The sequence below is a fragment of the Equus caballus genome, chromosome 19 (genome assembly GCF_041296265.1).
Source record: "Equus caballus isolate H_3958 breed thoroughbred chromosome 19, TB-T2T, whole genome shotgun sequence".
In the NCBI taxonomy this organism is placed as follows: Eukaryota; Metazoa; Chordata; class Mammalia; order Perissodactyla; family Equidae; genus Equus; species Equus caballus.
The window spans coordinates 34,428,392-34,455,194 of NC_091702.1; the positions used below are offsets into that span (position 1 = coordinate 34,428,392).

At 46.2% G+C, this 26,803-nt stretch overlaps 1 protein-coding gene and 1 long non-coding RNA gene across 8 annotated transcripts in view; one reads left to right on the top strand and one right to left on the bottom strand.

The window, feature by feature from the left end:
* The window catches only part of DGKG (diacylglycerol kinase gamma), a 236,116-nt gene that overhangs the window by 43,548 nt on the left and 165,765 nt on the right, over positions 1–26,803 (bottom strand). For all 7 annotated transcript variants that reach the window (XM_070242677.1, XM_070242678.1, XM_023623474.2 and 4 more), the window contains 2 exons: positions 21,847–21,937; positions 1,887–2,064 (listed from right to left, as the gene is read on the bottom strand). In XM_070242677.1, coding sequence (XP_070098778.1) covers positions 1,887–2,064; positions 21,847–21,937 — 269 coding nt within the window. The remainder of the gene's footprint in view (positions 1–1,886; positions 2,065–21,846; positions 21,938–26,803) is intronic.
* On the top strand, positions 6,903–12,657 carry LOC138918975 (uncharacterized). The gene is made up of 2 exons (XR_011428784.1): positions 6,903–7,060; positions 12,082–12,657. It is a non-coding gene; the product is annotated as an uncharacterized lncRNA (long non-coding RNA).

A 26,803-nucleotide genomic window follows, 5' to 3' on the forward strand; every position in this document is an offset into this window, starting at 1 on the left:
TCAATTATCAAAATTTTACATGAGATGCTGATTCTATAGCAAAAAAACCTGAGATGCTAAAAAGTAGGTTAGTGGCAGCACTTGGACTCGAACCTAGTCTCCTGCCTCCTGGTGTGGTGTCTTTGCCAATACCCTCACACGTGGCCTCTCTCCCCCAGCTCACCAGTTCTTTGAGAACCCCTGAAGATCAGTTTGGAGCCATTCATCCAATCCACAGAGAAATCAGAGCTGCCAGGAACTCTGACTGAGTCCCCACTTGGTTCACTGGTGGAAATGGCTAGTAAGGGGTAGGGGTGAAGGTTTTTTTTTTTTTTTTTGAGGAAGATTAGCCCTGAGCTAACATCTGCCTCCAATCCTCCTCTTTTTGCTGAGGAAGACTGGCCCTGAGCTAACATCTGTGCCCATCTTCCTCTACTTTATATGTGGGATGCCTGCCACAGCATGGCTTGACAAGTGAGTGGTGTGTAGGTCTGCACCTGGGATCTGAGCTGGCAAACCCCAGGCCACTGAAGTAGAACGTGGGAACTTAACTGCTGTGCCACCAGGCTGGCCCTGGGGTCAAGGTAGCTTTAAGAAAGCTGTGCTCTGTATTCTGGTGAGTTAAAAGGGGAAGGCCCAGCTGATGGCCTCTAAGGCACACCACTTTGTTGTTCCAGGCAGAAAGAATAGTTGGTTCATGGAAGGAACCTGCTGTGTTAGAGAAGCCAGGGTGGTGGAGGCAGAGGGAGTGAGGGGGAGAGTAGTAGAAGATGAAGTCTCAGAGATAATGGGAGGCCACACCATCTGGGGCCCTTCAGGCCACATGAAGATCTTTGGCTTTTACTCTGAGCCACTGCAGGATTTTGAGCAGGAGAGTGGCATCATCTGACATATTTTCGCTGGGGTTTCTGATGCAGTGGTGAGAGGAGACTACAGGGCAGGGGTAGAAGCAGGGAATCCAGTCAGGGGGCTGTGCAGTAGTCCAGGGGACAGAAAATGGCAGCTCAGACCAAGGTGGTGGTAGGAATGCAGTAGTGAGAAGTGGCTTGATCCTGGATGTTTTTTAAAAGTAGAGCTAACAGATTTTCTGATGGATTCTATGTGAGCTGTGAGATAAAAAGAGGAGTGAAGGATGGTGCCAAGTTTTTTGGCTCGAGCAACGGGCAGGTTGGAGTTATCATCAGCTGAGATGGAGAAGGCTGTGGGTGGAGAAGGTTTGGGGGAGGGACATTAGGAGTTCAGTTTTGGACATGCTGAGTCATCAGCACTCCCATGGTATTTAAATAAAATCTCAGGAGTGGATGAAGTCATCAAGGAAGTGAGTACAGACAGAAAAGGGAAGAGGGTCGAGGACCCTGCCTGGGAACCCGCCTGCACCAAGAGGTTAGAGAGAAGATGAGGAATTGGCAAAAGAGACTCAGAACGAATTACCAGTGGGGTAAGACTGAGAACAAATTACCAGTGGGGTAGGAGGAAAATCAGGGACATGTGAAGTCCTAGAAGCCAATGAACAATGTTTCTGGGAAGAGGGAATGATCAGTGGGTCAAATGCTGCTGATAGGTGAAGTGAGATCAAGGTTGAGAACTGACTATTGAATTTATGTAGTGGAGGACACTGGTAATCTGGACAGGAGCAGCGTTTGACTCCTGACCTCAGGGAGTCGCACATTTTGACTGACTGTCATTTAGGGCTCCCTTATTGTGAATGTTCTCTTCTCAATTAGGTTTTAAACTTTGCAAGATCAGGGATGATGAGTCAGCACATCCCCAGCACACCAGATCCTCGTCGGGCTGTCAGGCTTTCTAGAGTCTCCTATAGGCCCTAAAACAGTTTACTAACAGATCCACCTGAATACCCTTCCCACCGGGGCACTGACCTAGAGTAATTTTCCTTGTGCCTGGCTTACCTTGGATGCAGAATTTCAGTTCCTTGGGATCCGTGACGACCTTCCTGCTTTCCCGAATCACAGCCCGGTTCTTCTTGGTTTCTCCCCAGAGATTGGTGCCACCGTACATGCTGGGAATGTTGAGAATGGCAATACCTTCGAGGAAGATGTTGCTCAGGTCTACCCCAACGCCGTCACACTGAGGGGCAGAGAGAAAAAGTCACGTGTTAGTGTGCTCAGCGTATCCCAATCCAAGGTGCTCTGGGTGTGTGTTTATGTGTCTTTGTTTGCAGTGGGAGTTCTCAGGAAGGATGTGACAAACTCTCAGCCACCAGCTTGCTTCTGTCAGAAGCTGAGTCTTGGGCAAAGTTGCTCAGGCCTTTGACCACTTTGTGAGATGGGTCCAGGACCCTCTACAGGTCTAAAAGGGCTTTAGGGATGGTTCACACGATAATTGCAAAACTGTTCTCCAGTCTAACCTGAATATCACCAATCGTGCCCCTTCTTAAGCGTTGTGAAGATTTGGTGGGACACTGAGTTCAGAGCCTAACACAGTAGATTCTCAGCAAATGACAGAAAAGTTTCATTTTACCTCCTCTTATTTTGTCCCTCCTGTGAGAAGTACAAGACTTTAAGATTTGGAAAGCTTTCAGAATTTGCCTGTCTCCCGTATCTGTATCGTAAGTGCAACTTTGGCACACGTGCTTGCTGATGTAGCAGAGTTTCTTTATCCAGTCTCCACCCTCTGCATCCCCCAGCAGGCACAAAAGGCCAGAAGTCTTGAATTTGCCTGTCTCGCGTATCTATAAAGCCAGCCCACTTTGGCACAGTGTTTACCAACGCAGCAAGAAATACATTAGCTCTGATCCTTGTTCCTCAGGATTGTAGTGAGTTTACTTAATCTACAGAAGAAAAAACCAGACCCAGAGAGGTGGGCTAAATTATCCAAGACTGCACAGCTGATAAATAACAGAGCAGGGGTTCAAAGTTAAGGAATCTGACTACAAAGCCCTGGCTCTTTATCTTGCTTACTGTGAGGCAGGAAAAACCAAAAGCATGCAACAAAAATCCACTGTCTTGGAGGTTACCTACAAATCCAAACTTCCAGAGATTTCTCAACAGAGAAGGAATAGAAAGGTAGGGTTTGTTGCCATTCATATTGGCTTAACCACCTGATTTCTTTGAAGCTCTTAATTTGTGGTATCTTTTCATCCCTGTGACTTGTTTCCCCAACTACAAAATGGAATAGAGTGGGCTTCTCTGGTAATTGGGAACCCATTTCTTCACTGGGAAGTTCTGATTGTTTGAAAAGTTTCTTTATGTTGAATCAGATTCTTTTTCTTCCTGCTTCCACCTATTGGTCCTTTTCTCCCTTCTGAAGCTGACAGAATAACCCTCCTTCCTCCTCCATAGGGACAGCCCACCAGATACATAATGATAATCCCCATCACCATTGTGCATATGTATTAAGCATTGCCACCTGCGAGGTAAGCGTTTATACACATCTCATTTATTACCTTCATCATAATCTTATAAATTAGTTACTATGACTACCCTCTCTTTACTTTTGGGGAAACTGAGGCACAGAGGCAGTTGAGTAACTTGCCCAAAGTCACACAACTTACTAATGGAAGAACACAGGTTTGACAGCAGGCGGTCAGAGCCCAAGTCTTAACCTCTCCTTTATTCACCTCTCTCTCATACCATCATTTGCTTGTGCCTCCTCTGGGTTGAGCACCATCAACTCTCTCAGCCCCCTCCTGTGGGCCTTGGTTTTCAGACTTTCCCCATCCTGGTTGCCCTGTTCTGCACACACTACAGTTTGTTACTCTCCTACTCTGGAAGACCCCCAGCATCGAAAACAACATCAACGACAGGATCTGATGGCACAGGCAGCAACGGCACCAGCACTTCCTGGGCTGTGATCCTATGATGCTATCACACCCCAGAAATGAGATAATGTGGGAAGCCCATGTAAGGACTCAACACATGTCACCGTTATCACTATCCTTATTGTTAAATATGACTAAAGTTGTGCTAACTCTTTAGTTAGCAGCTAGATAACTGCTGAGTCACTGCAGCTTGAATGGGTGGTCATCTCAGTCACCCAGACCCTCAGCTCATCGTCTGCTTCTCCGCCAGCTCCTCCCTATCCTGAGCTTCTGTAGGTATTTTTTTTTTTTAAATAACTTAGACATAGAGCTTTACATTTATGTCAGTTAATTTCATCTGGCTTTCAGCCCAAGCCTCCTCCAGTCCATATAATTTATTTTAAATCTTCATTCTATGACCCTTTGCTATAGCTCTCCTATCATTTGAGGGTTATGTTATTAGTACATGTATATAAAGGGCAAAAACAGGGAGCAAGCCATCTCCTTGGTCAGTTTAGTACTCCAGACATCATGCATTATACAGCCCTCGGGATGTGGCTGCCCTATCGGGGCTGCATCCTCTGGACGGGACTGTCACCCAGCCTACTTCTCATTACAATGTGGAATTATGGACCTTAGAGATGAGAGGGACCTAAGGCCCCATTTCAGGCCCCTTAACCCAGTGAGGTTAAGGAGCTTGCCTTTGATCACCCAACTTATTAATGGTGGAGGCTGACTTGTAGCCAGGTCTCCAGACCTCAATCCTGTGTTCTTTCCACTAAAACATAGGACATTGTGCTGAGATCAAATAGCATTTCCAAGACTACACCCTGCAACTTCTGTCAGAAAAGGAAAAAGAGAACTCGTATTAAGTCACTAATATCTGTGTGTAAAGGGAAAATATATGGTTAATACTCTATTCCAGAATCTTGCCAGGGACAGGATGAAGTGTAGAAATCTGTGGTTTCCAGAATATACCCTTTTCTAATTTTTTGAAAACTGGGGCGTTGTCTGTTTGCCTCTTATTGGAGGGAACCTACTGTTTCCTAGATTTGTCAAAGTGGCCCTGGAATGACATCTATAGGCTTGTCCAGCAACTTGGATTCAAATGCGTGTGTTTTCCACGGCTGGAGAGTTCTCTATTGATCTACCTTGGGCTGTGGTATCCATCTTTAGCATCCATTCTTCCATTTTTGGTTAGAGCTACTCTCTCTGGAAAAGATAAAAACTCTTTTGGAATGGCAAAGTCCTAATGAGTTATGCTTTCCATGTTTTTTTTTTTGCTTCAAACACTGTCTAACATTCTGCTTGGTCTTCAGCTTGCTGGAAGCCAGGCTCATAGGTCTGAGTTGCTTTTGTGCGTTGACACCTGGTTGCATGCTCACACCCTGCCTTTGCGTGTATGTGTACAGTCCCCTGAAAGCATGGGCTCAACTCAGAGCCCCCTGTTCCTGTCATGGTGACTTTTTTTTTTTTTTTTTTTTAACTCTTCCTTCTTCTTCTCAATAGGATTAATGAATCATTAGAAATTTAGTTTGGAATGCTCCCATTCTTCCATCCTTTACACACATATTCTTATTTAGGGATTTAGGCTAGAATCTCAGTGGCTCAGACTTTTCTTTTCTCCAAACCCTCTGAAACGAGCTTTGCTCAACTCTGTGCCCAGCATTGTCTTCCCAAATCCTTACTACCTCCTGGACAGCACAGTCACTTTCCTTCTTGGTTGTAGTTACTTCTACCGTATCACCTTAATGTATTCATTCTTGGTGAAAATGCCCCCTCTCTTCTGAGAGGTAATAATAATAATATTAGCGGCTCAAGCGCGGCGGGAGCGTCCTTGCACACTGGGTTGGTCCTTCACCTACATTGTCTCTTGAGATCCTCACGTGAATGCGATGAGGGAGGCACCATCGCCACCCTCAACTGACAGGGTCTCACAGGGGTTCCGGTGCTTGCTCAAGGCTACACAACTTCCACTTTCCAAGCTGGCAGAGGTAGGATGCAAACCCCAGCAGTCAGATGACAGGTCCTGCTTTAGAGATGAAAGTCAGTGAGGCAAACCGGGACTTTTGCTGATGCCAGACTTACAGCAAAATTAACCTTCCAGCTGTTGTTTGAATAATTGAGATCTCCCACCATTACTCTATCTTGTGGAGTACTCAGGGCAGTGACTGGCACATCAATGTTGGATACCAGTATTATTATTATTATTGCCTCTGTGCTAGCTTCGTAAAAAAAAAAAAGTATACCACTAGCACAACACAGACCTTGGCACATAGTACTCCACAGATCACCCTTCTTCCCTACTGCAGTTTTAAGTATACCCTGTCCCCTCCCTTTCCAGTCAAAACAAGCTAGGCGTGTTAGCTATTAACTTGGTAAGCCGGTAACCTCTCTCTGGAAGAGCAAACAGTCCTCATTCTGCTTTCCGACAGATTGTCGCCGTCCCCCATTATTTCCTGGGACAAATAGAACAGAAGTGGGGGGAGCCTGGAGACTGTTGGACAGAGATGCCCCCACCCTTGGAATGCACCTATTTGAAAACTGAGAGGCAATGCAGCGTCTTGGAAAGAGCATGCCTGGGCTTGAAGAGAGATCCGGGTTAAATCTTAGCTCTGTCACTTGCTAGTTGTGTGATCCTGCGTTGGTTCCTTAATCTCTTTGGGCTTTAAATTTTAATTTTACAAATTTTCACAAAATTTTAGTTTTTTCATTTGTAAAATGAGGGTAGGGATGGGGCAATAACATCTACTTCAAGGGTTTGATTGGTCTCTGGAAGGCAGTAACATTCCATAGCTGTCTGCATTATTATTAGAATTAGTAATAATGTTACCTGTGCCATGGGGCATACTTTGGCCTGAAATCATTCTCCCACTACCTGAGACCTTGCTGGAAGCATTTTAATGGGCTCTTGGCTTGACCCATGCTAGTGAGAGCCTTGCCAGCCCATACGTACATGCTCATTATCTGGGGTTTTGGTCTGGTCATCACACCCTGATTTCCTTCAGAACCCCAGGCCCGCTGACATCTGGGGACAGGTGGAAAGTTGTCGTGCCGTGTTTGGGAAAGTGGAGCCGAGAGTGTGGTACACTGTCGGCTTAAATGGAACACCGGCTCGGGGCCGCTCCCGGGCGGGTTTGTGAGCTAAATCCTCCAACAGTTCCATGACGTCATCCGGCCCCCTCCCCAGGCTCCGACCCGGGGGGCTCCCGGGGAGAGCTCAAGGAGGGCGGCGGTCCCTGCGTGCCCCATTAGCCATCCCTAACCTAGAACTGAGCTGGCAGGCTCCCCTCCAAGCGCAGGCTGCGCGGCAGCGGAACCCAGGTATTTATAGCCCAGTGTGGGGCTGAAACACAGAGCTCTTGTCCCGGGCAGCGAGCGCGCACACGCCCGGAATCCTGCTCACCGTGTGCGCGTGCGGCGAGCACAGGGCGGCGGGCCGCTTGGGTCCGAGGCGGCGCTGCAGGCACGGGGTGGGGCGCGGTGCATCGAGACCAGCCCCGCTCCTGCCTCCTTGGAAGCCGTTCAGGAATCTGCCGGCGCCCAGGCCCGGAGCGGCCCGCGCCCGCCTCCGCCCAGGCCCCGCTGCGCCCGCCGCAGCTGTCGGCAACGTTCAACATCGGTCCCTCTTGCGAGGACAATACCCGTAGCTCTGATTCTTTCTGAGCCAGGGACGGTTTGTTTGTTTGGTGGAGGGCCGGTGCGAAGGTAACCGGAAACCGCATTAGGAAGCCAAAACCCATCTATGTGCACATGAAACGCACTGGGAATTCGTGTTCATCTCCCGCCCCCGTCCTCCGCCGCTGCATCTCTCCGATTCTTAAAATCTCCGTAATTCTGGGCAGAACAAGGACCTGCCAAGTTCTCCGTGCTCCTTGAGAGGGACAGAGGGCAGAGGAGGTGAGGGAGGGCATTGATGCTTCCCGGCCCGGCTGCAGGTTTTTCCGCGCCCCGGTGCCTGCCGGCCTCGGTGACCTGGAAAAGGTGGCGGAACCTCATCCCTCCTGAGCGAGGCCGCCTCCATTTCAGCCCTGTCGATCCTATTTCTGAAGGTCCTCAGAGAAGGAGATCCCATAATTTATTTGATGACCTGTTTCAGTTTTTAGCAACTAGGAAATTCTCCCTTCTTCTAACCTCAATTCACGGTGCCACAGACTACGTCGATTTTCTCTGGTTTAGAACGCAGAGGGTTTTATTTCGTACTCCTGCCATTGGACTGTGTCTGCTCTCTGGAATGACCTCTTCCAGGACAGATGGAAGGTGTAACCCGGGACTCAATGGATCTGGGGGCATTTGTCCCCTTTCAGCTTGAAATTTTCTTTCTTGGGTTCCCTGCCACTGTGTTATCTTGATTCGTCCCCACCATCTTTGATGACTCCTTTTTGGTCTTTCTTTTAAAATCTTTTTATTATAGGTATTTCCAAATATATAGGAAAGAAGAGAGAATAATAAATCCCACATATCCCAAATCTCAGCTTCCGCAATTAGCAACTTGTAGCTAATCTTGCCTCAACTTTACCCCAGTTTATTTCCCCACCTCCATACTGAACTATTTTATACTAAATTCCTGATATTCTGTCATTTCATCTACAAATACTTCTGTATGTATCTTTAAATAAGACAAAAAAAGAATTACTCCAATACTATTATCACTATTAAAAAAGTAATAATAATTCCTTGATATAGATAAATATCCAGTAATTGTTCAAATTTCCTCGTCTCATTTTTAAAAATGATTGGTTTGTCTGAAAAGTCTACAGATTGAATTTGGTTGATATGCCTCTTAGATTTCTTTTGATCTGTAAATTCCTTGTCCTTTTTTTCCTGTCTTTTAATATCTATTGAAAGAAATGAGTCCTTTGTCCTGTACAACAGTGCTTCTCAAACTTCAGTGTGCATACAAATCACTTCAGGGTTATTCTGATGCAGATTCTGATTCAGGAGGTCTGAGGTGGGGCCCCAGACTCTGCATTTCTACATGCTCCCTGGTGATAGTGATGCAATGTGTGTGATGGACCACACTTTGAGAAGTAAGGCTGTAGTCTTATCCCAGATTCTGGATTTTATGAATTGTATCTCTGAGGTGTCTTTTAAACGTATTCCCAGTCTATCTCCTGTATTTTCACTAAATTGGTACTTTTAGATCTAGAGGCTTGATCAGATTCAGGGTTGACTTTTTGGCAAGAATGCTTTATCAATGGGGCTGCGTATTTCCTAGTGCATCTCATTAGGAGGCACATAGTTTGCTGGCCTCATTTTTTGGTGATTTCCAATTGGTTAGTGGGTTCAGGTGTTGTCAGTCTGAATCTTTCATTATAGAATTATTGATCGGTGGATGATGATCCTGTCTAGGCCCATTATTACAGTCTCCTAGTGGTAGGAGACCCTGGAGGACACCCTGGCATCCTTTCTGTGCTTTTCTTCCAAATCTCTACCATGAAGATTTTCATGCCATTTTCTCCATGAATCCTTCCCTGTCCACTCTCCAAAAAGGATCTCTCGCTTTCTCTCTTCTCCTGATTTGTGTTCTCGTGGAATCAAAGACCCGAAGAGTCTTGAAAGGTTATTCAGTCAATTACCTCATTTTATAAATGAGAAAAATAGGAGTTAAAGAGGTGAAAGGAATGGCCCAATGTCACATAGCTAATCAGAGTCAGCAGATCTGGAATTAGACCTTTGGTCATTTGGATTGGCAATCAAGAGGTCGTGAGTGATTTTTGTGAAGAAGAATTTTGGCAGCTGACTGAGGGCCAAAGCACAGCATCTTAGAATGGTAAAGCCAGATGGAACATTAGATTTGGTAATCTGTAATTACCAAAATGAGAATAAAGCCTGGAGTTGGTAAGTGACCTTCCTGGATTACACAGCTGTCTCTTAAAGGATGTTGGGCTTAACTAAGGTCTCGAGGGGTAGCTGGGGTGGTAGTGAAGGCAGAGTCAGAATAGCTATATGGTTTGGTGGCAGATGGGGCTGGAAAGAGAAGATAGGATCTAAAAGGGTAATATGAATGAGGAAAAGGTTTCTCATGGATGTTTGAGGCAAAGGAGATGCCCAACGAATACCTGTTGGATAGATGCATAGAGGGAAGAGGAACTTGAGAATGCCTAAGATGAAAAGTAGATGGAGTGGAGGAGAAGATGCTGAAGGTAGAGGTGGGACATTGGTCTGGGGATGATACTGGAGTCCTTTCCTTCCCTAGTGAGTGAGAAATAGGAGGGGGCATCTTTTGAAGAGGGAAGGAGGGAAGTGCTGGGCAATGTCTTGAGAAACTAATATTTCATTTACAGTGGGGAGGAAGAGAGAGGACTGAGGAAGAGGTGGACAACATCTGGACACACTTGAATAGGGGTTCTGATGGGCTGAGAGTGGGATGGGCAGGAGGAGAGAGTGGCCTCCCTTGATGCCTGGGTTCCATGTCAAAGGCTCAGATATATACTCAGGGGCAGAGGGGTGGCTGACATAAATACCTGGCCAAGATCCTCACCCCTTTGTCTGAGGGAATAGGATGCTGATAGGCATTAGGTGAAGGGAAAGCACTGATATACCACCCTGTACAACCCCAGGGTCCTGTAGGGCCCAGGTAAGGATGGGAGTGGTAGTGCTCATTTATAGGGGGAGCATTTCTGCTTTGGTAGGTAGGTGGGGAGGATGTTTTCTCTGTGAATTGGCCTGGAAGATTGGAATGTAAATTAGACTAAGGGGAAGCCTCGGCACTGGTTCAAGGTCCCCTTTGGTTTGGAAAGAAGAGAGTAGCTAAAGAAGAGGGTTAGGTGGGCCCCGGCAAAAGCCAGCCATGGTAGCCAGAATTGTTCTACGTATTTGCCATGGAGGTGGGCCTCCTCGCTTTTGTTTCTGCCTAAACTGCCCATCAGCTCTTTTGTGCCTATGAAAATCCTACCCTTCCAACTCAAAAGCTCTCTCCTCTATGAGGTTTTCACAATGCTCTAGCTAGAAACTGATCTTCCCCTTCTCTGAATTTTCATTGCTTTGATTTTCTCTCTTATGTGGAATGTATATCCTGCCATGTACTCTGCATATTCGCCTGTCCACAGGAGACTTTAGGCTCCCAGAGGGTAGGTACCATATGTTACACAGCTCTGTGTTATCCATAGTTCCTAGCAGGTCTTACCCATATCAGATGTCCAATAAAATTATTTGTTAATTGAAAGAAAGAATGTGTGGAGAAATCCCAAAATGGAAACCAAGGTGTTCCTTAAAGAAAACTGACAAGGTTTCCTTCCTTTCAGATGAATTCCCACAACTTCCCAGGATGAATATATTGACTGAATGAAGTGGACTGAATGGGGAGAGATATGGAAGGTTAATCCAAGTCTGCCAGAAGTGGTCCTCTGATCACAGCCAAGGGAAATCTATATCTGAACAGTTGGTAACAAGAATAGGGCACACAGGGCATGATGTGAGAGATAGGGGCATCATATATGAGAGAGACATTAAGAGACAGAAGACAAAAGCATTCATTCATCCATCAAGAATGATGAGAACCTACTTACTGTGTGCTAGACCCTGGGGATGGAGCAGAAACACAACACAGGCCCTGGCCTCAAGGTGCTCACAGCAGGTCAATGCTAGAGGCAGTGGTGTGCTGCTAAATGCTTAATGGCAAGATCTTCAGAAAAAAAAAAAGGAAGATCTGATTGTGGTGTTCCATGGTGTAAATACTTCCACTATGGCCAATGTTAAGCTACCAATGTGACATCACTGAAAGCAGAATTGGAACTGGGAAGAGATGTGCCAACAAGCAAGCTGGCTCCAGCCCACCACTGAGAAGGCAGTGGACATCTGCATAGCTGCAGGGCCTATGGCCAGAATAGAGAAACTTACTGGGAGTGAAAGAAAGGCAGCCAGGGCAAACAATGATGTCTATTTTTCCGAGAGAAGACCTAAGAGAATATTTTTAGTGTGAATAATCTGATATGTATCCTGAGGGAAGAAAAGGCAGTAAACTGAGAGGTATTGATGAGTAGTAATAGTATTATTTGAAAGTCAGTCCAGTAACTATCTACACACACAAAAGATCGGCCTGGCATGTAGGTAAATCTTACAGGACAGTGGCTTCCCCTGTTTTCAGAGGGGCTGTTTTATATCATTTTAGGAGCTGATGTCTATCATGGGCAGTTAGATACTAATTTAATACACACAAATGTTATATGATAATATTAATATATATCATGTATTGAGTAACTATTATGAACAGGGCACTTCATAGATTTTATGTCTGCTCCTTACAACGCTGCAATATTGCTATTTGTATCCTCATTTTTACAGATGAGGAAACATTGACTTGGTGAAACTAAGGAAGCTCCTTCTTTTCCAAATTTATTCAGGTTCGTGGCAGGCTTCATGAACCTGCAGTCTTCCTGTACAAGATGCAAATGGCAAGATCAAGAAGACAGTCCAACTTACAGAGCATGTACCTGATGCCTGCTAATCTTGTGCTTTGTTACCTATGAGACCATTTTTGGAGTATTCTAGATACAAGGGATTTGATTTTTTATTTTAAGGAAGACACTGGAAAAAAATGGAGTCTGTCAAGAGAAGAGTGGTCAGAAAAGTCATGGGTCTTTATCACATTGAGTGATATAAGGAACTAGGGATGTTTAGCTCAATGAAGATCAATAGGAGATGACATGGAAGATAGATCTTCAGCCCTATGAAGGGCAGCCACGTGGTGGAGCAAAAAGGCATGTTTTATGTGCCCCCAAAGGGTGGAAATAGGCCCAATGGATGGGGAGTTCAGTCAGGCATCCCACAAACACTTATCGTGCACTCATTTTGTTCCAAGCATTGTGCTAAGTGCTGACAAGGGAAGGATATGAAGAATATGCACCCCTGTTCAACATCGGGAAGAACTTTCTGAAAGTCAGAGCTGTCCAGCAATAGAACAGGCTTCTGGAAAAGCAGTAAGCTTTCTGTCCTTGGAGTACAGTCATGCGTCACTTGATGACAGGGACACATTCTGAGAAATGCATTGTTAGGTGATTTCACTGTTGTGCGGCCATCATAGCATATACTTACGCAAATATAGATGGTATAGCCTACCACACTCTTAGGCTCTATGGTACTAATCTTATGGGACCACTGTCGTATATGCAGTCTATCGTTGCCTAAAACATTGTTATCCAGTGCATAACAGGAGGAGGCTGGATGTGCATTTATCAGAATGTGCCAGAATGAATCTTTTTGTTGAGCGGTAAGCGGGACTAAATCCCCTTCCAGTTCAGAGATTCAGAGTCTACGTTCAGCCTTCCTTTGGCAGGCTAGCATGCCGTACTGAAAAAGTGTCATCATGACCCACCTCCCGCCAGCCTCGTCCACCCTGCTGTGTACTCTGCGTTCTCTGACAGTAAGCTGCGGTGGGCCAGTTAGACTGGAAAGTGGCTGCCATCTGTGACAGGGATGATGGAGTTTTGGCGGGTTTGTGTGGGCTCAAGGAATGCAGCATTGAGGCCATGTACACACAACGTGCTTAAGAACATCCCATGGGCAGAAAATGTTTTCTTCCTCTTCAGCCCTCCTCTGTTGCTGTGCCAGATGGGCACAATGGTGCCTTTGAGAGGGGCAGCTGGAAGGGGGTGTTGGCAGGGAGGCTGGAAGTAGAGCATTGCAGCTGGGGGGGAACCAAATTCATTTCCAGGAGCAAGTCTGCACTGGGTGCCAGGTTCCAACACAAAACTGCTGTTTCTCAGAGCTTGTGGTGGTGGGTTGCCTCAGAGTTGGACAGAGGGCAAAGCCATTTCCTATCCGCTGCTCCACCCTCCCCAAGTTAAAAAAACCTGGTGTGTTGAGGCATTCTTACTCTGGATGCAGATTAACAGGCTCTGCTGTCTGTCTGGGGAGCTCAGATCAACTTTGGGTGGACGGGGCTTTCTGAGGGATCAAACTTTCCTGGAGACGAGCAGGGCTGATGGCCATAGGGACTTGCGTGGCTCAGAGGCAGGTAGGCTTCTGGGCCATAAGAGAGGGCTCAGAATGGAGACCCCTTCTGCCTTTCAGGGCCACTTCCTCTGATCCTGTAGCTGCCAGGCACCCTTGCTGCCATATGGCTCTGCCCACTCAGTGTCTTAACTCTCGTTGGTGGGAAAGAGGTGGGAGAACTCTGGCATTTCCTGTCCTGGGTTCACAGTTGTCCCGGACCCTCTGCTACTTTCAAAGGTCCAAGCAACAGCTCAGAGATGGGCGTGGGAGGTCTTCCCACTCACCGCACAGTTAGGAGAAGACCTGAGTGCAGGGTTGCAAGCTCAGCCATCTCTCCCTTTCTGCCACAAATGGAGTAAGGTGGGTCCCTTTTATTTTGGTGGCTTCCAACAAAAAGCTATCACTTGAGGCTGGTCAGGTGGTAATTTCTATTCGTGTTCACTAATTATGAGATTTTTCATACTTTGGTTCAACTTTACAATCAATAACTATAGAGCAATTACTTCATTTCAGGCACTACGCTAGCCCTGGAGGTACAGAATCAATAAGATAGAGTCCTTGCTTCAGACAGCTGACTGCCTAAAAGATATGCCACGTCCTGAATGGGCACGCACTGCCAACTCAATAAGCACATGCATTAGGTGGAAAGCAGAAGTGTACCATAGATGCCATCTCCTACACAGGGGGTGCTGTGGCATTGGGGGGCACGTGGGCTAGAAACTCATCTGACCTTGGAGTATTTACTTATCTTTAGGAGACTCAGCATCCTTGTGCAAATAATGGGGATAATGCACACCATGCAGATTTTTTATGAGGATTAAATAGACAATGTATGAAAGTGCCATGACAGAGCTTGTCACAAGGTAAGTGCTCTGTAAGTGGCTGCAGTTGTTATGAATTTGTTGATCGTAACAGACTTGAGATAGAACATATATGAATGCATGGTGGCATTTATCCAATCCCTTGTTAGATTATATACCCTTCCTAAAAAGAGTCAATTCTTCTACCTTCTTAATTCCTCTTCTGTAGAAGACTGGGATCAGCAAGTTGATGACCTCCCTAAGATAGATAAAGAAAGACCGACCCACTATAGCCAACAGGACATATTGGCATATAATATTCTCCGTCTGTTTCATAACCCAGTTGTAGAAGCAGAAAAGAATTGGAATGGTTCTCTTCCCCAAGCTCCCTGAATCTCCTGAGTATGGAGAGGAAGATCATGAATTCTCTTCAATATTCTCAAAAGTCTAAGAGAAATAATACATTTCCCACTGACACGTTCTTCATTACCTAAAAGATGCATTTGTCTGGTAGACATTGCTTGGGGAAAGGTATTCTTTCACCACGGGATGTTGGTGATAGAAAAGTTAAGCTCGCTGGGGTAGAGGTTAGCCTAGAGAATCTTCCAAGAACCTGTTGTGGGGGTGCCTTGGTCTTCTGAGACCCCCTTGGCCTTGTCAATCCAACATGCTGCGTATCTCCCCACTGCTTTGTGAAAATGTAGGCATGAGAATTCATCCTTAAAAGTTATTCCCAAGTCCTTGGAAGACACAAAGTATGTATAGCCAGGAGTCTGAAGACAAAGAAAATCAAATCAATTCACAAAGAACAAAGGAAATAGAAAAGAACAAGAAAATAAAATCATACGGATGAATGGAGGCTTGAAGTGCAAGACAGGATACACATTTGTAGGAAATAAAAACGAGGGTTGTTTAAGAGAGAGAAAAAGTTATGTGTCAGAAACTGCAAGCCAACAATGGGATTTTATAAGAGAAAATTGACAGAAATAATTTCTTCTTAGTAGGCTGAAAGATTTTAGGGATCAGTGAAGGAAACTTGTAGTCGGTGCACGGCTGAAAGAGGTAGAGAGATAGGGAGGATGGAGTTGTGTTTAAAAATGGATAACGATGTAAGAAATCAAGGAATCATAGAGGTCCTCCAGACGCCTGATTTTAAAGAAACAGGGGCTAATATTATTACAGGATTGAAACAAGGCTGACATTGTGACAGTGCTGATCCTTCTTTTTTTTGCCCCTCTATAGTTTAAAATGTCTTGCCATGAATTTGGATTACTCTCATACTCAGGAAAAGGGTTTAGCACACATAGTAGGAGGGAGCAGGAAGAAACTGAGGTAGGGGCATCTGGAGCAGTGAAAACTGTGGGATGGGTAAGAAGAAGAAATCTGAAGTGGCAAGAGCTACCTTGGGTGGTCTCACAATGAGGATAATGCTGGGATGATGGAGCCACTGGACTTGATGGAGGAAGGAATAGACTAGAAGGGGGATGTCTCTCTGAGGCCCACGCCAGCCTTCCTTTTGGCTCTAGGGTTTGATGCATGATCAGGATGCCACCTTGTATTTTCCAAGAACTCAAAATCCCTTCCAGCGCTCTTCTCAACTTTCCCTTCCCCGTGAACACGTTTTCATTTCATCTCTTTCGGAATCACTGTGGCTGCTGGGTTGATGGCATGAGCATTTGGCTATTTCCCACCTTCATTACTGCAAGCTCTGAAAGGCTCTAGCTGCCCAAGCTGAAAAGGTTTAGGTGATGCCAGGAGAGGCCAAGGTACATGCAGATCTCTTCCCCTCTGATTTAAGAGTGTGCAATATTGCAGGTGGATACCAAGGCAGAAGAAGAGAGCGCCCCCAGTTGGAGCCTGAGTGCCATGGGTTCTCTTCTACCACTTACTGGCTGAGTGAACTCAGTGAAGTTACTTAACTTGTAAAGTCCTTGATTTCTCTCTTTTGAAAAATAATGGCACTCCATTGTATTGGAGTGGCTAAAGGCATCCGCCCAGTCTTAAAGTAATCTGATTCATTATTAAGCGTCTTTACATGCACATGGCTGTTCTAAATGTTGGTTTTAGAATTTAGGATCCTCATAGAGAGGACCCATAGCACGATATGGATTCAATATCCCTGGCGCTGTGCCCAGTGCACTCCCTTTTGTAAAATTAAATTTTTAAAGATCGAGATGAAATTCACATAACACAAAAGTAAGCATTTTAAAGTGTATAATTCGGTGGCATTTAGTACTTTTGCTCACACTGTTTTTTCAAAGTGTTACAGTAACACAGATGTTTGGGTTGGTTCCATTTTGTTGTAACAAAAAAATACTGCACTGCACCTCCGTGCTCATCCTCTTGTGAGCTCCTGTGCAGGAAATTCTCTAGGTCTAGGCTGCGAAGAATGTGCTGGGCCCTGTGGTCTATAAGTGCATCTTCAGTTCACTGTCCATGGCCAGACTACTCTACAGAGTGGATTATTTCTAACGTCCCCACGGGCAGTGTCTGAGAGTTCCCATTCCTGCTCCTCCTAGCCATCACGGGGTGGGGTGTTCACGGAGCACTACAAAGCAGTTAAAAGGAATGAAGGAATGTTCTAGCTCTACCAACATCAACACGGAGAGATCTCCAGAACATACTGGTGAATGGAGAAAGGCAAGTGGCAGAGTATGATGGGATTGTGGGGGAATTCACTTCTATCCGTAATATTTTATTTCTTTGATTAAAAAAACATACTTGAAGGGAATAAAGCGAAATAGTGACAAATATCAATTCTAAGTGAGAAGGAAATGAGAGTATTTGATATACTGTTCTCAAGACTTTTGTATTTTTTAAAAAATCCTCAATTAAAAGGGGGACCTGATATGCAGAGATTCCTAAGATATATTAGATAACCGATTTTTTTGAGCAGCTCCAAATGTGGACTCCCTTCTCCCCGGGCAGAGGTTCCTATTAGTGGAGCCAGCGAGCTTTCCCTTCTGAACATTGTTTTAAAGTAGATAAAATATCAAGGAATTTTGGAAGTTCTTATTTTTAGCCAGTAAAGTGAAAAATTTCCACAGCATATAAAATAAGCATTCGAGTCGAAGCTTGCCTGGTTTGTTCCACCTAACTACAATGGCGCCGAAAAATCTTTGCAAGGCTATTCTGGGCCTGGGGTGGGGGAGGTGACTCACTGTGCAGTTTATTCGGGTGAAATCAGATTAGAATGAACATCAATGGTGGCTTTGGACGGGAAGAGAAGTCAGAGACTCCAAGAGACCTGAGAGACTGCCTTAGACCAGGGATGATGACAGTCATGTGGGTGACGTGCTGGCTTCTTAATGGGAGTCAAACACCACTTACTGAGCACCCATTTTCCAGAACAGCACTGGTTTTCACAGGCCTTCCCCTGTTTTCCAGTAAAGGAAGCATTTAGAGCGAGCATTTGCAGTATTTTTTTATGCTCTCTTTTTGATAAACATAAAAATCTCACGTTATCTGAAAAGTTAAATGAAAGTATGTGAATTAAAGCAGATCAGATATGCCCCATATGTGGTTGAGACTCTCTGCTCTAGACCAAAGCGCCAGTACTGCCCTGAAACTCCCAAGTTTTGGGCAAATCTGGATTTGAAGCCTGACCTGACCACTCACAGGCTGTGGGCCTCAAGTGGACTTGCTATCTCTCAGCTTCTATCCCCTTCTTTGGAAAGGTAATTATGACACCTGCCACCTGGGGCTGCTTTGCAGATTCCATGAGACACTTAGTATCACTGCCTGTTACTTAAAAGAAACAAAAAACCTGAAAACTTTAATCTGAATAATAGCTTTGGTCAGTAGTCTAACCCCTCCCCATTTTATAGATGAGAATACTGAGGCCCAGACACACAGTTCAGCAAGTTACTGAACCTCACTGCAGAACAGGGCTAACCTCCAGGTCTTGTGTGTCCAGGCCAGGCTCATTTCACTGTGCCAGCTCTGGCCGAGTGTCTGCAGGTGAGCAGTAGATCTAAAGTCACCTTTTCCCCTGCCTGAGTCTCTGAGCCCCCCAAAACAGTGTCCAGAGCGAGCTGGTTCCCATGGCTCCCCAGGACCCCTGGATCTAGTTTCCTTAGCATTAGTTGAGTGAGTACGGTATTAACCAGCTCTTGCGTGATCTGTCAACTGGGCTGTAAGCTTTATTTTAGAGAAGACACCAAGTCTCCTGGTCTTTCTCAACAAGCCACTGGCCTCAGAGAAACAGGCTGTATTCCACGTGAGAGACTTTTAATGGAGACCTTCACTGCATTATCTCATTTCAGCTTTCACCATCCAACTTTTTACCAGCATCACACACACACACACACATACACACGAAGAAACTAAACAGACCTCACTATCTGTTCCCCTGTTACCTTTGTGCCCCTTCTCAAGTGGCTGAATCTCTCAGCCTCGGGTCCCTCACCCATAACGTGAGGACATTAATATTGGCCCTGAGTATTCTATGGGTCAAAATAAACCACGCTGCGTGGGAAAAGCTTTGTAAACTGAAGGCAGTTTTCCTCTCTGACTGTCTCCTACCATCCATTCCTTCCTCAAATGAGCGGGAGGACATGTCTTCTGTTCTTTTACTGCATTTCTCAGCAGACCAGCCCAGCTGCCTCAGCTGAGAGGAAACCAAACGGGCCCACATTGACTGAAGGAGGAAGAAACAGTGCATCCAGGCTGAAGAATTCACTGAGCTCTAACACTTGTTAGGTGAATCTCTATTTATTGGGTTCTAAGCTAAATTCATTCTGGGAGACCTAGAATCTTCTCTCTTACCAGTTTCCAGCAATTAAATCATGGTCAATTACTTCATGTATCTGAACCTCAGTTTCCTTGTTTTAAACAGTGTGCTAATACTTGCCTTACTGGGTTATTGTGTCAAATGAGGACATGTTCTGGTAGGCAGTCAAAGCATGTGACTTTTTCCTCTTCCCTTTTTACTTTCTCTTCCTTCTGTTTACCCTGCCAAACCTCTGTGCCTCAGCTTGCTTTTCCATGAAACTGGGATAATAATACCTGGCCTACTTAGCTCAGAGGGTTGTAGTGTGACTACGGAACAAGGCTGGCTTTGAGAACGGTGACATGTAGTATAAATACCTGTATGGAGTTATTCTCGGAACCGTTGACCTTGAACTGATGAGTGTGCTGGTCCTCACAGCCTGAGCTGTGCTGTGCAGTGGCCACATTTAGAAGGTCACTTAACACGGCTCCTCTTCCTGAGGCCCCTGATGCTCTCACATCTACCTGTGATGCTTTGCAGCCTCCTAACACCTGTCACTCACCTGCCTCGCCCCATCTGTCTCTCTGTCCCCCTCTGGACCACAAGGCACAGGACCACCCACCCACTGCTCTCTGGATGCAAAAACGGTGCCTGCCCCAATTCTGCAGGCTGTCAGAAGCTGCCTGTCTCATACTGCCCCCCCCCACCCCCCACCACCATGCCGCTTACCCTCATGAATAAACACTTAAAAGACTCCTTACGGGGAGATAAGGAAAACAGGAAGTGCTCCCCAAAGCCACCCAGGACCTACAGTGTGAACAACCCATCCCCTCCAGAGGCCACCAGCGACTTTAGCAATGAGGCCACCAGCCCTCTCTGTGGTTGAGGAAGAGCCTGGGCGTCTTGGCCCCAGAGGGGAACTTCGGCATGGCCAGCCTAGAGCCTGGAGCTGGGAGGGCGGGCTGCAGAGGCAGGAGAGCTGAGCTGCTCTATTCTGGGCACAGTTTCAAGGCCAGCTGCAGGGAGAACAAGCAGTCGCTGTGTGCCTGCAGCTGGCAGTGGTTAGGCCAGGGCTGACCCTCACTTGGGGTATATTTAAAGAGACCCCACCAGACGATCATGCCAACGGGAAAAATGCACACGTATTTCTGTTAGCCTCACTCAGTCTCCAGCCCAGCCCTCTCCTCCTTCGCTGCAGCTCCCAGGCAGTGGATTTACCTATCAACAGAGGACGGCTGGCTCCTCAGCTTCTCCCAGGTGTAGGTGGTACCACCTGGGGGACACATGCCCCTGGCTGCTGGGCCTCTCTGCCCTCTGACTCAGCTGGCCAAGAGTTCAGGGGATTAGCTAGGATCGGCTCCTCCCACCCTGGGGTTGGTAACCCAGCAACCGATGGGGAGAGGCAGGCAGATGAGTCAAATAAAAGCACAGAATCTCTGGCTTTGTGCTCTGTTTGTGAAAACTCCGTGTGAGCGCAGGCTCCCTTCCGGCTGGGAGTGGTGGGGCTTTCCCACACTGCTTCAGGCCAAATGCTCCCCCTCAAAAGGATGCCCAGGCCCCGCATGACTGCTAATGCAGGCTCAGGGACAAAGCCGGTGGGCCAGGAGGAGCCCATCCTGGCTGAACTCTTTGGCCTCTTTTACATGTTTTTCTCAAGTGAAAACAAGACCACAGGCCCGAATCCCACGGGAAGGTGGGGTTGGTGGCTGAGAACTATGGCCAGGGGAACTGATGGGCCTGAGGTCCCTCAGAGCAGAGAGAGAGCTGGTGCAAATAGAAGTGTGGGCTTTCAGGTCGCCAGTAGACCAGGGAGACCTTCTCATAGCAGCAAGAAGAGTTCACGAGACCAACCCAGCAGAAGTGGGGGGAGGGGGTGGGAAGTGAGCAGCTTATCAGCCAGGGAAGGGAAGCCGACAGGCAAACTGTCTGAGGCAGGCTGCTACAAGTGCGGGAAGAGTTAGTAAAACAGGAGTGCACCAACGGGATCAGCTGCATAATTTGAGGGGCTCAGTTTAAAATGAAAGTGCAGGGCCCTTTGTTAAAATATTATCAAGAATTTCAAGAGGATGACAGAAGAGCATTAAACTGAGGGCCCTCCTGAGCGACTGCACAGGTTGCATACCCATGAACTCGACCCGTGTACCTATGAGTTGGCTCCTTGAAGCAGCTGTGAAAGCAGAGGTGGGATGAGCTGGGGGATGTCTGGTCACCCCTGGCCTTAACTCCCATACCCCTCACCGTTGCTGCCATGTGGCCATCAGTTCCCAGGCTTTTACCCAGCTTGGGACATGGCCTCTACCCAACAGCAGCTCCTCTCTCTGTGCTGGCAGCAAGTAAGTCTTTGCCTCTCTGAAAAGAAGGAATTGTAGGGCCATGGCAGGGAGAGGGCTGAGGGCAGGAATGGACTGTGGCCCTGGGTCCTCTGGGCTTCTAGGCCCCAGAACTGCTAGCACTCCTTGGATGGGCCAAGAAAGGCAGGTCCAGCCATTGGAGCCTCCTCTGAGTGAGGATGTGGAGGTGTTTGGGAACAGACTGGAGGTAAAATAAATGGACTACACTCTGGATCACCTCTTAACAACCCAAGGGGACATGTCCTGAGGATGTATGTGACCGTCCAGGAGCAGAACCAAGGCCCGAAGCTTTCTCCCTACTTGGGAACTTACCTCCAACTCTATGTGGTCGTGGAGTTTCTTGCAGGTGGCTGCAAAGGTCTCCGAGGTGCCAAATTCAAAGTACCACAGCTTGTTCTTCATCCTGGACCGTGAAGCAGAGAGATGGCTCAGTATTCTGTATTTGAAATGGTCATGTAAATTAGCTATGCTATTGGGGCTGGGAGGCCCCAGTCCTCGGCATTCCCCAATCTTATGTTTTTAGCACTTGTTAATCAGATGATTAGGGATGGAAATTTTTAACCAATTGTTCTTGATATGAACTTAGAGAAAAATCCAGTCATTTCTTAGATATCATGGCTACTCTGGGTGAACTGCCAACCGCTCTCTGAACTTCTTGATCAGAGCAGAAGAAAGACCTGCTTGCCTCTGTATCTGGATCAAGGGAAGAATTCTGTGAAAATTAACCAGAGGTGGCAAGTGACAGCATGCTCTGGTCACTGTCCTTTCTACTCCTAATGCAGAGGGACTTCAGGAAGAGCCCTTTCATGGGTATAGCTGGGGTACAAAGGGAAGATCAGACAGCCTTTTGAGACTCGAGGGATGTACAGTCTTGGGACAGAAAAGGGGTAGCCCTACACTCCAGCCAAAATGCGTGCTACTTTGTCTGTGCTCTGACTGGGGGAAGCTGGGTGGAGAGAATTAGACACAGACTTGCAGGTAAGGTGGAAAGAGAAGAAAAAAAGTGAGTTGTTTGGTGGTAACAGTTCTCCCCACTGCTTTCTCAACTGTACTTGCTTAAGCCATGACAATCCTTCATTTAGGGGCAGACCTTATCGTATTTGCATCAAAGTAAGAGTTCACCATTTTGAGCTTAAAAATTTTTCCACATTTTCTTTAGTGGGAAAACAACCCAAACAATGGGGTTCCCATGTAGCTGGGGGCTTTGCAAGTCAGATGGTGTGTCCTGACTCTTGGTCATTTTGATCAGATGGTCTCACTAGGAAGGGTTTCTGAAGGTATTCCATTCCTTCCATCCCAACTGTCGTCCCATTATCAGGGGCTGGCTAAGAGAAGGGACACCTGTCCAGTTTATAAGCTGGCAGATTTTGCTAAGGCAAGATTAAACAAAACCACATTCTTCTTGGCACATTCTTCAGGAGAGAGGAAGCCACCTTGCATATGGCTGATCCTCCATCCTCAGATTTGTGGACTAAGAGGAAAGGAGCATTCTTCAGAGGGAAGAAGGCTCTCATTTCTTCCTAGTATTCCTTAGGCCATAGCAGATGACTCTTCAGAATAACAGACAGAATTTTCTCTCTGCGTTTCTCAAAGAGTCCACCTAGAATTTGAAGATGAGATTGCATTCTTCCATTGCATGAAGATTTCTAAGATCTGGTTGATTGGGACGTAGCCTTTCTGACTCTTAGTATGCAGGAAAAGCAATGATAAATGATGAAGGAAATAAAAAGGAGCAAGATTTAGGGAGTTACGTCTTATGAAGAAAGTTAGAGGAACTTGGTGTACTTAAGTAGATCGGTGCTTCTCAATCAGTGCGCTGCTGCACGGGTATGCCTGAGATACCAATCTCCTCAGCCTTCCGGGTGGCCAGGCTGAGCCCTGATACCGCAGCAGGCATTCTCATCTGTATGCCAGAGAAATGCTTTTGTTTTCTCTGCATGCCATGATGTGAAAAAATATTGCGGGGCCAGCTTGGTGGCATAGTGGTCAACTTTGCACGCTCTGCTTTGGCAGCCCAGGGTTCACAGGTTCAGATCTTGGGCACAGACCTAGCACCACTCATCAAGCCCTGCTGTGGCGGCATCCCACACACAAAATAGAGGAAGACTGGCACAGATGTTAGCTCGGGGGCAATCTTCCCCACCAATAAAAAAAAAAGAAAAAAAGGGAAACACTGTTCTAGATCACTGGTTTTCTGTATGCACAGCAATGTGAATACAAATCACCTGGGGATTTCTTTAAAATGCAAGTTCTGATTCAGTAGTTCAGGATTGGGGCCTAAGAATTCCTACATTTTCGGTTCTGAAACACTAGTATTGATAAGAATTACCTGGGGAATGTGGTTAAAATGCTGCTTCCTGGGCTCCAATCTGTAGAGAGTCTATGTGATAGCTGTGGGATGGGGCCCAGGAATATGCATTTTATGAGTGACTAGGTGATTATTATGCAGGCGGTCAGTTGTCAGGACTTTGAGAAACATTGCTCTAGATCCCAGTGAAATGATAACCAAGGAAGAGGACAGACCGATTAAACTTGAAAGAGGATTTCTCAGGGAGGATCACATGAGGGTCAGTGCCTTTCAACAGACATTGCTGGCAAAAGACCGGGTAACAGGAAGAACACAGATTGTCATAAATGTCAAGGTTGAGCATTCCTCCCTGGCAGGGAAAGGGTCTCTGCACCAGGAGACCCGCACTGTGATTCCATTTTCAAATATCACTGCTGGTCTGAATCATGACTTTTGAAAGTTACTGCCAGGAGATTTAGAGTTTTAATAAAAATTTCCGGAAGCCACAGGCTATTTTTGCCCAGAAGTAGCTCTTCTGATGATCTAATAAGGTTACGAGGTCATGGTTAGGTCAGTATCAGAGAACCACTGAGAGGATCAAACAGACTACTCGTCCATGACTGGTTAGATGTCCACTGCTGGCTGTGTAACCTTTGGCAAGTTTTTAAGCCTCAGTTTGCTCATCTGTGAAATGGAGATAATAAAAAGATATGCTTCAAAGTGTAGTTAAGAAGATTAAATGAGATGACTGCAAAGCACTTCACATAATGCTCGCTGCATAGTAAGTTCACCAAGAATGTTAGCTACTTACTTAATAGCTATTATTTCAATGTCTTGAGCTGGCATATTTGGATAACGTAGTAAGGCAAAAATGACAGATCAGGTTGGGTAGCCATAGATATTACATATTCAAATTTTTCTGGGGCAGAAAAATATGTGATCATATTTCTCAGATCGTGTGTCTTGACTTCTGGTTGAAAACACATGCTCCCTATATTTCTAATCTAATAGATTTTTCCAGAGTCACAGACCACAGCCTAATCTTTGGTTACTCTCTTGACTGGTCATACAATTGTCCAAAGATGTGATGTTGATTGCGAATATGCTTCTGAGAAAGTGCATGTTTGGTGTGAGAAGAAGTGTCAATTCAAGAAACATTCATTGTGCCAGGAATAGATGAGAGTGTACTAAGTATAGTGAAGAACAGAACGCAGCGCTCCATGAGCCAGGCACCTGTGCAGGACAAAGCACTGGGAGTATGTAGGGGGAGGGACATCCAATCCTTAGAGGGGCCGGGGCAGTTAAAGAAGCACCCAAGGCAGGCAATGCCAGGGTTGAGTTCTGAAGAATGTGAAAGGTAACAGAGCAGGTGGAAGAAGAGCATTCCAGGCAGAGGAAGAAGCCCAGGCAATGGCACAGGGCAAGAAAGACCATAAACCTGCTGGAGGGGACCTGGAGCTCAAGGGGGATGGAGATTGGCCAGGTAAGGCTGGAAGGAGAGGGTACAGACTGGAGGCCTGAAGAATAGTTTGGAGGTGGTGTGGAAATCCAAGAGAGAATTGGGAAGGGCCTGCATAAAGGTAGTGACAGTAGAGTCTGGGAAAAGAGAATGGATTCACAAGCTAAAATTTAGGAGGTGGAATTGACAGGGCTGGTTGGTTGCAACGAGTGAGTGACAAGGAGTAGACAAAGTGACACCCAGGTTTTTGTCTTAGATGGCATGACAGATGACAAGTGCCATTCACTGAGAGAGGGGCACAGGAGATCAATTATCCAGTGTCAGTCCTCTTTGTAACTGAAGGATAGCTCTTTTGTTTTTTGGCCCATCTGTCCATCCATCCACCCATCTATCATTCTGTCCATCCATCCATGCATCCATTCATCCATTCATCCATCCATAGAACACCTACTGAGTCCTTCTATGGGCTAGGCACTGCCTAGGGCCTAGAGATAAGTGATGAATAATAAAGGCAGGATTTCTGCCCTCACAAAGCTTACATACTTTTTATAAGCTTCACCAAGGCACTAACATTTGACCTCTGACCCACATGAGACTATGTGTTCAAAATCTAAGAGCTTTTATTTCTTCTCTCTCCTTTTTGGTTTTTGCAGGGAAAGATTCATCCTGAGCGAACATCTGTTGCCAATCCTCCTCTTTTTTGTTTTTTCTCCCCAAAGTCCCCCAGTGCATGGTGTATACCCTAGTTGTAAGTCCTTCTAGTTCTTCTATGTGAGCCACTACCACAGCATGGCTACCGACAGACGAATGGCAATGGTTCCACGACTAGGAAACGAACCTGGGCTGCCAAAGCAGTGAGAGTGCTAAACTTTAACCACTGGACCATCAGGGCTGGCTCTATTTCTTCTAACTCAAGCATGTTAGTTAGAAGTGAATACATTCTATTCCCATGGCCCTTTGGTTTTGCACTCTGCTAAATGTTTTGTATATATTATCTCCTCAATTCTCAGACAAACTCTATGAGGTAGGGGTACTGTTGCTACAAATAAGGAACCTAAGACCTGTGGAGGTTAAGTAACTTGCCTGAGATTGCAGAGCAAGTAAATGCAGAGGGGGCACCCAAAGCCAACTGTCTGACCTCAGTCTGTGCCCTGCTACCCCACCACCCTATCTTAGCATGCGTTTGCATATTTTGTGGTGAGTTGTTGTGTGCTCTTATTACACTTACTAGACTGCTGTGGTTCTCCTTTGCCAGGCTGTTAAATGGATGCACATGGAGGCCCAGGAGGTTAGTGGCTGCACGACATCCTAGGAAATGCCATCTGATGAAGAGTGTCAGGCCCTCCCAGCTCCTAATGGCCAGGGGAATTCTAGAGGAGTTTGAATCAGATTTGTCACAGAAACTCCGGTCTTGAATCTCCACAGTCTCAGAGATACAAGGAGACCAGAATTGACTCCTGGCAAAACCAGATGCTCCTAGATGCCCTGCACCTTTCTTTCTCTCAGCTCACCCAGAAATGGGG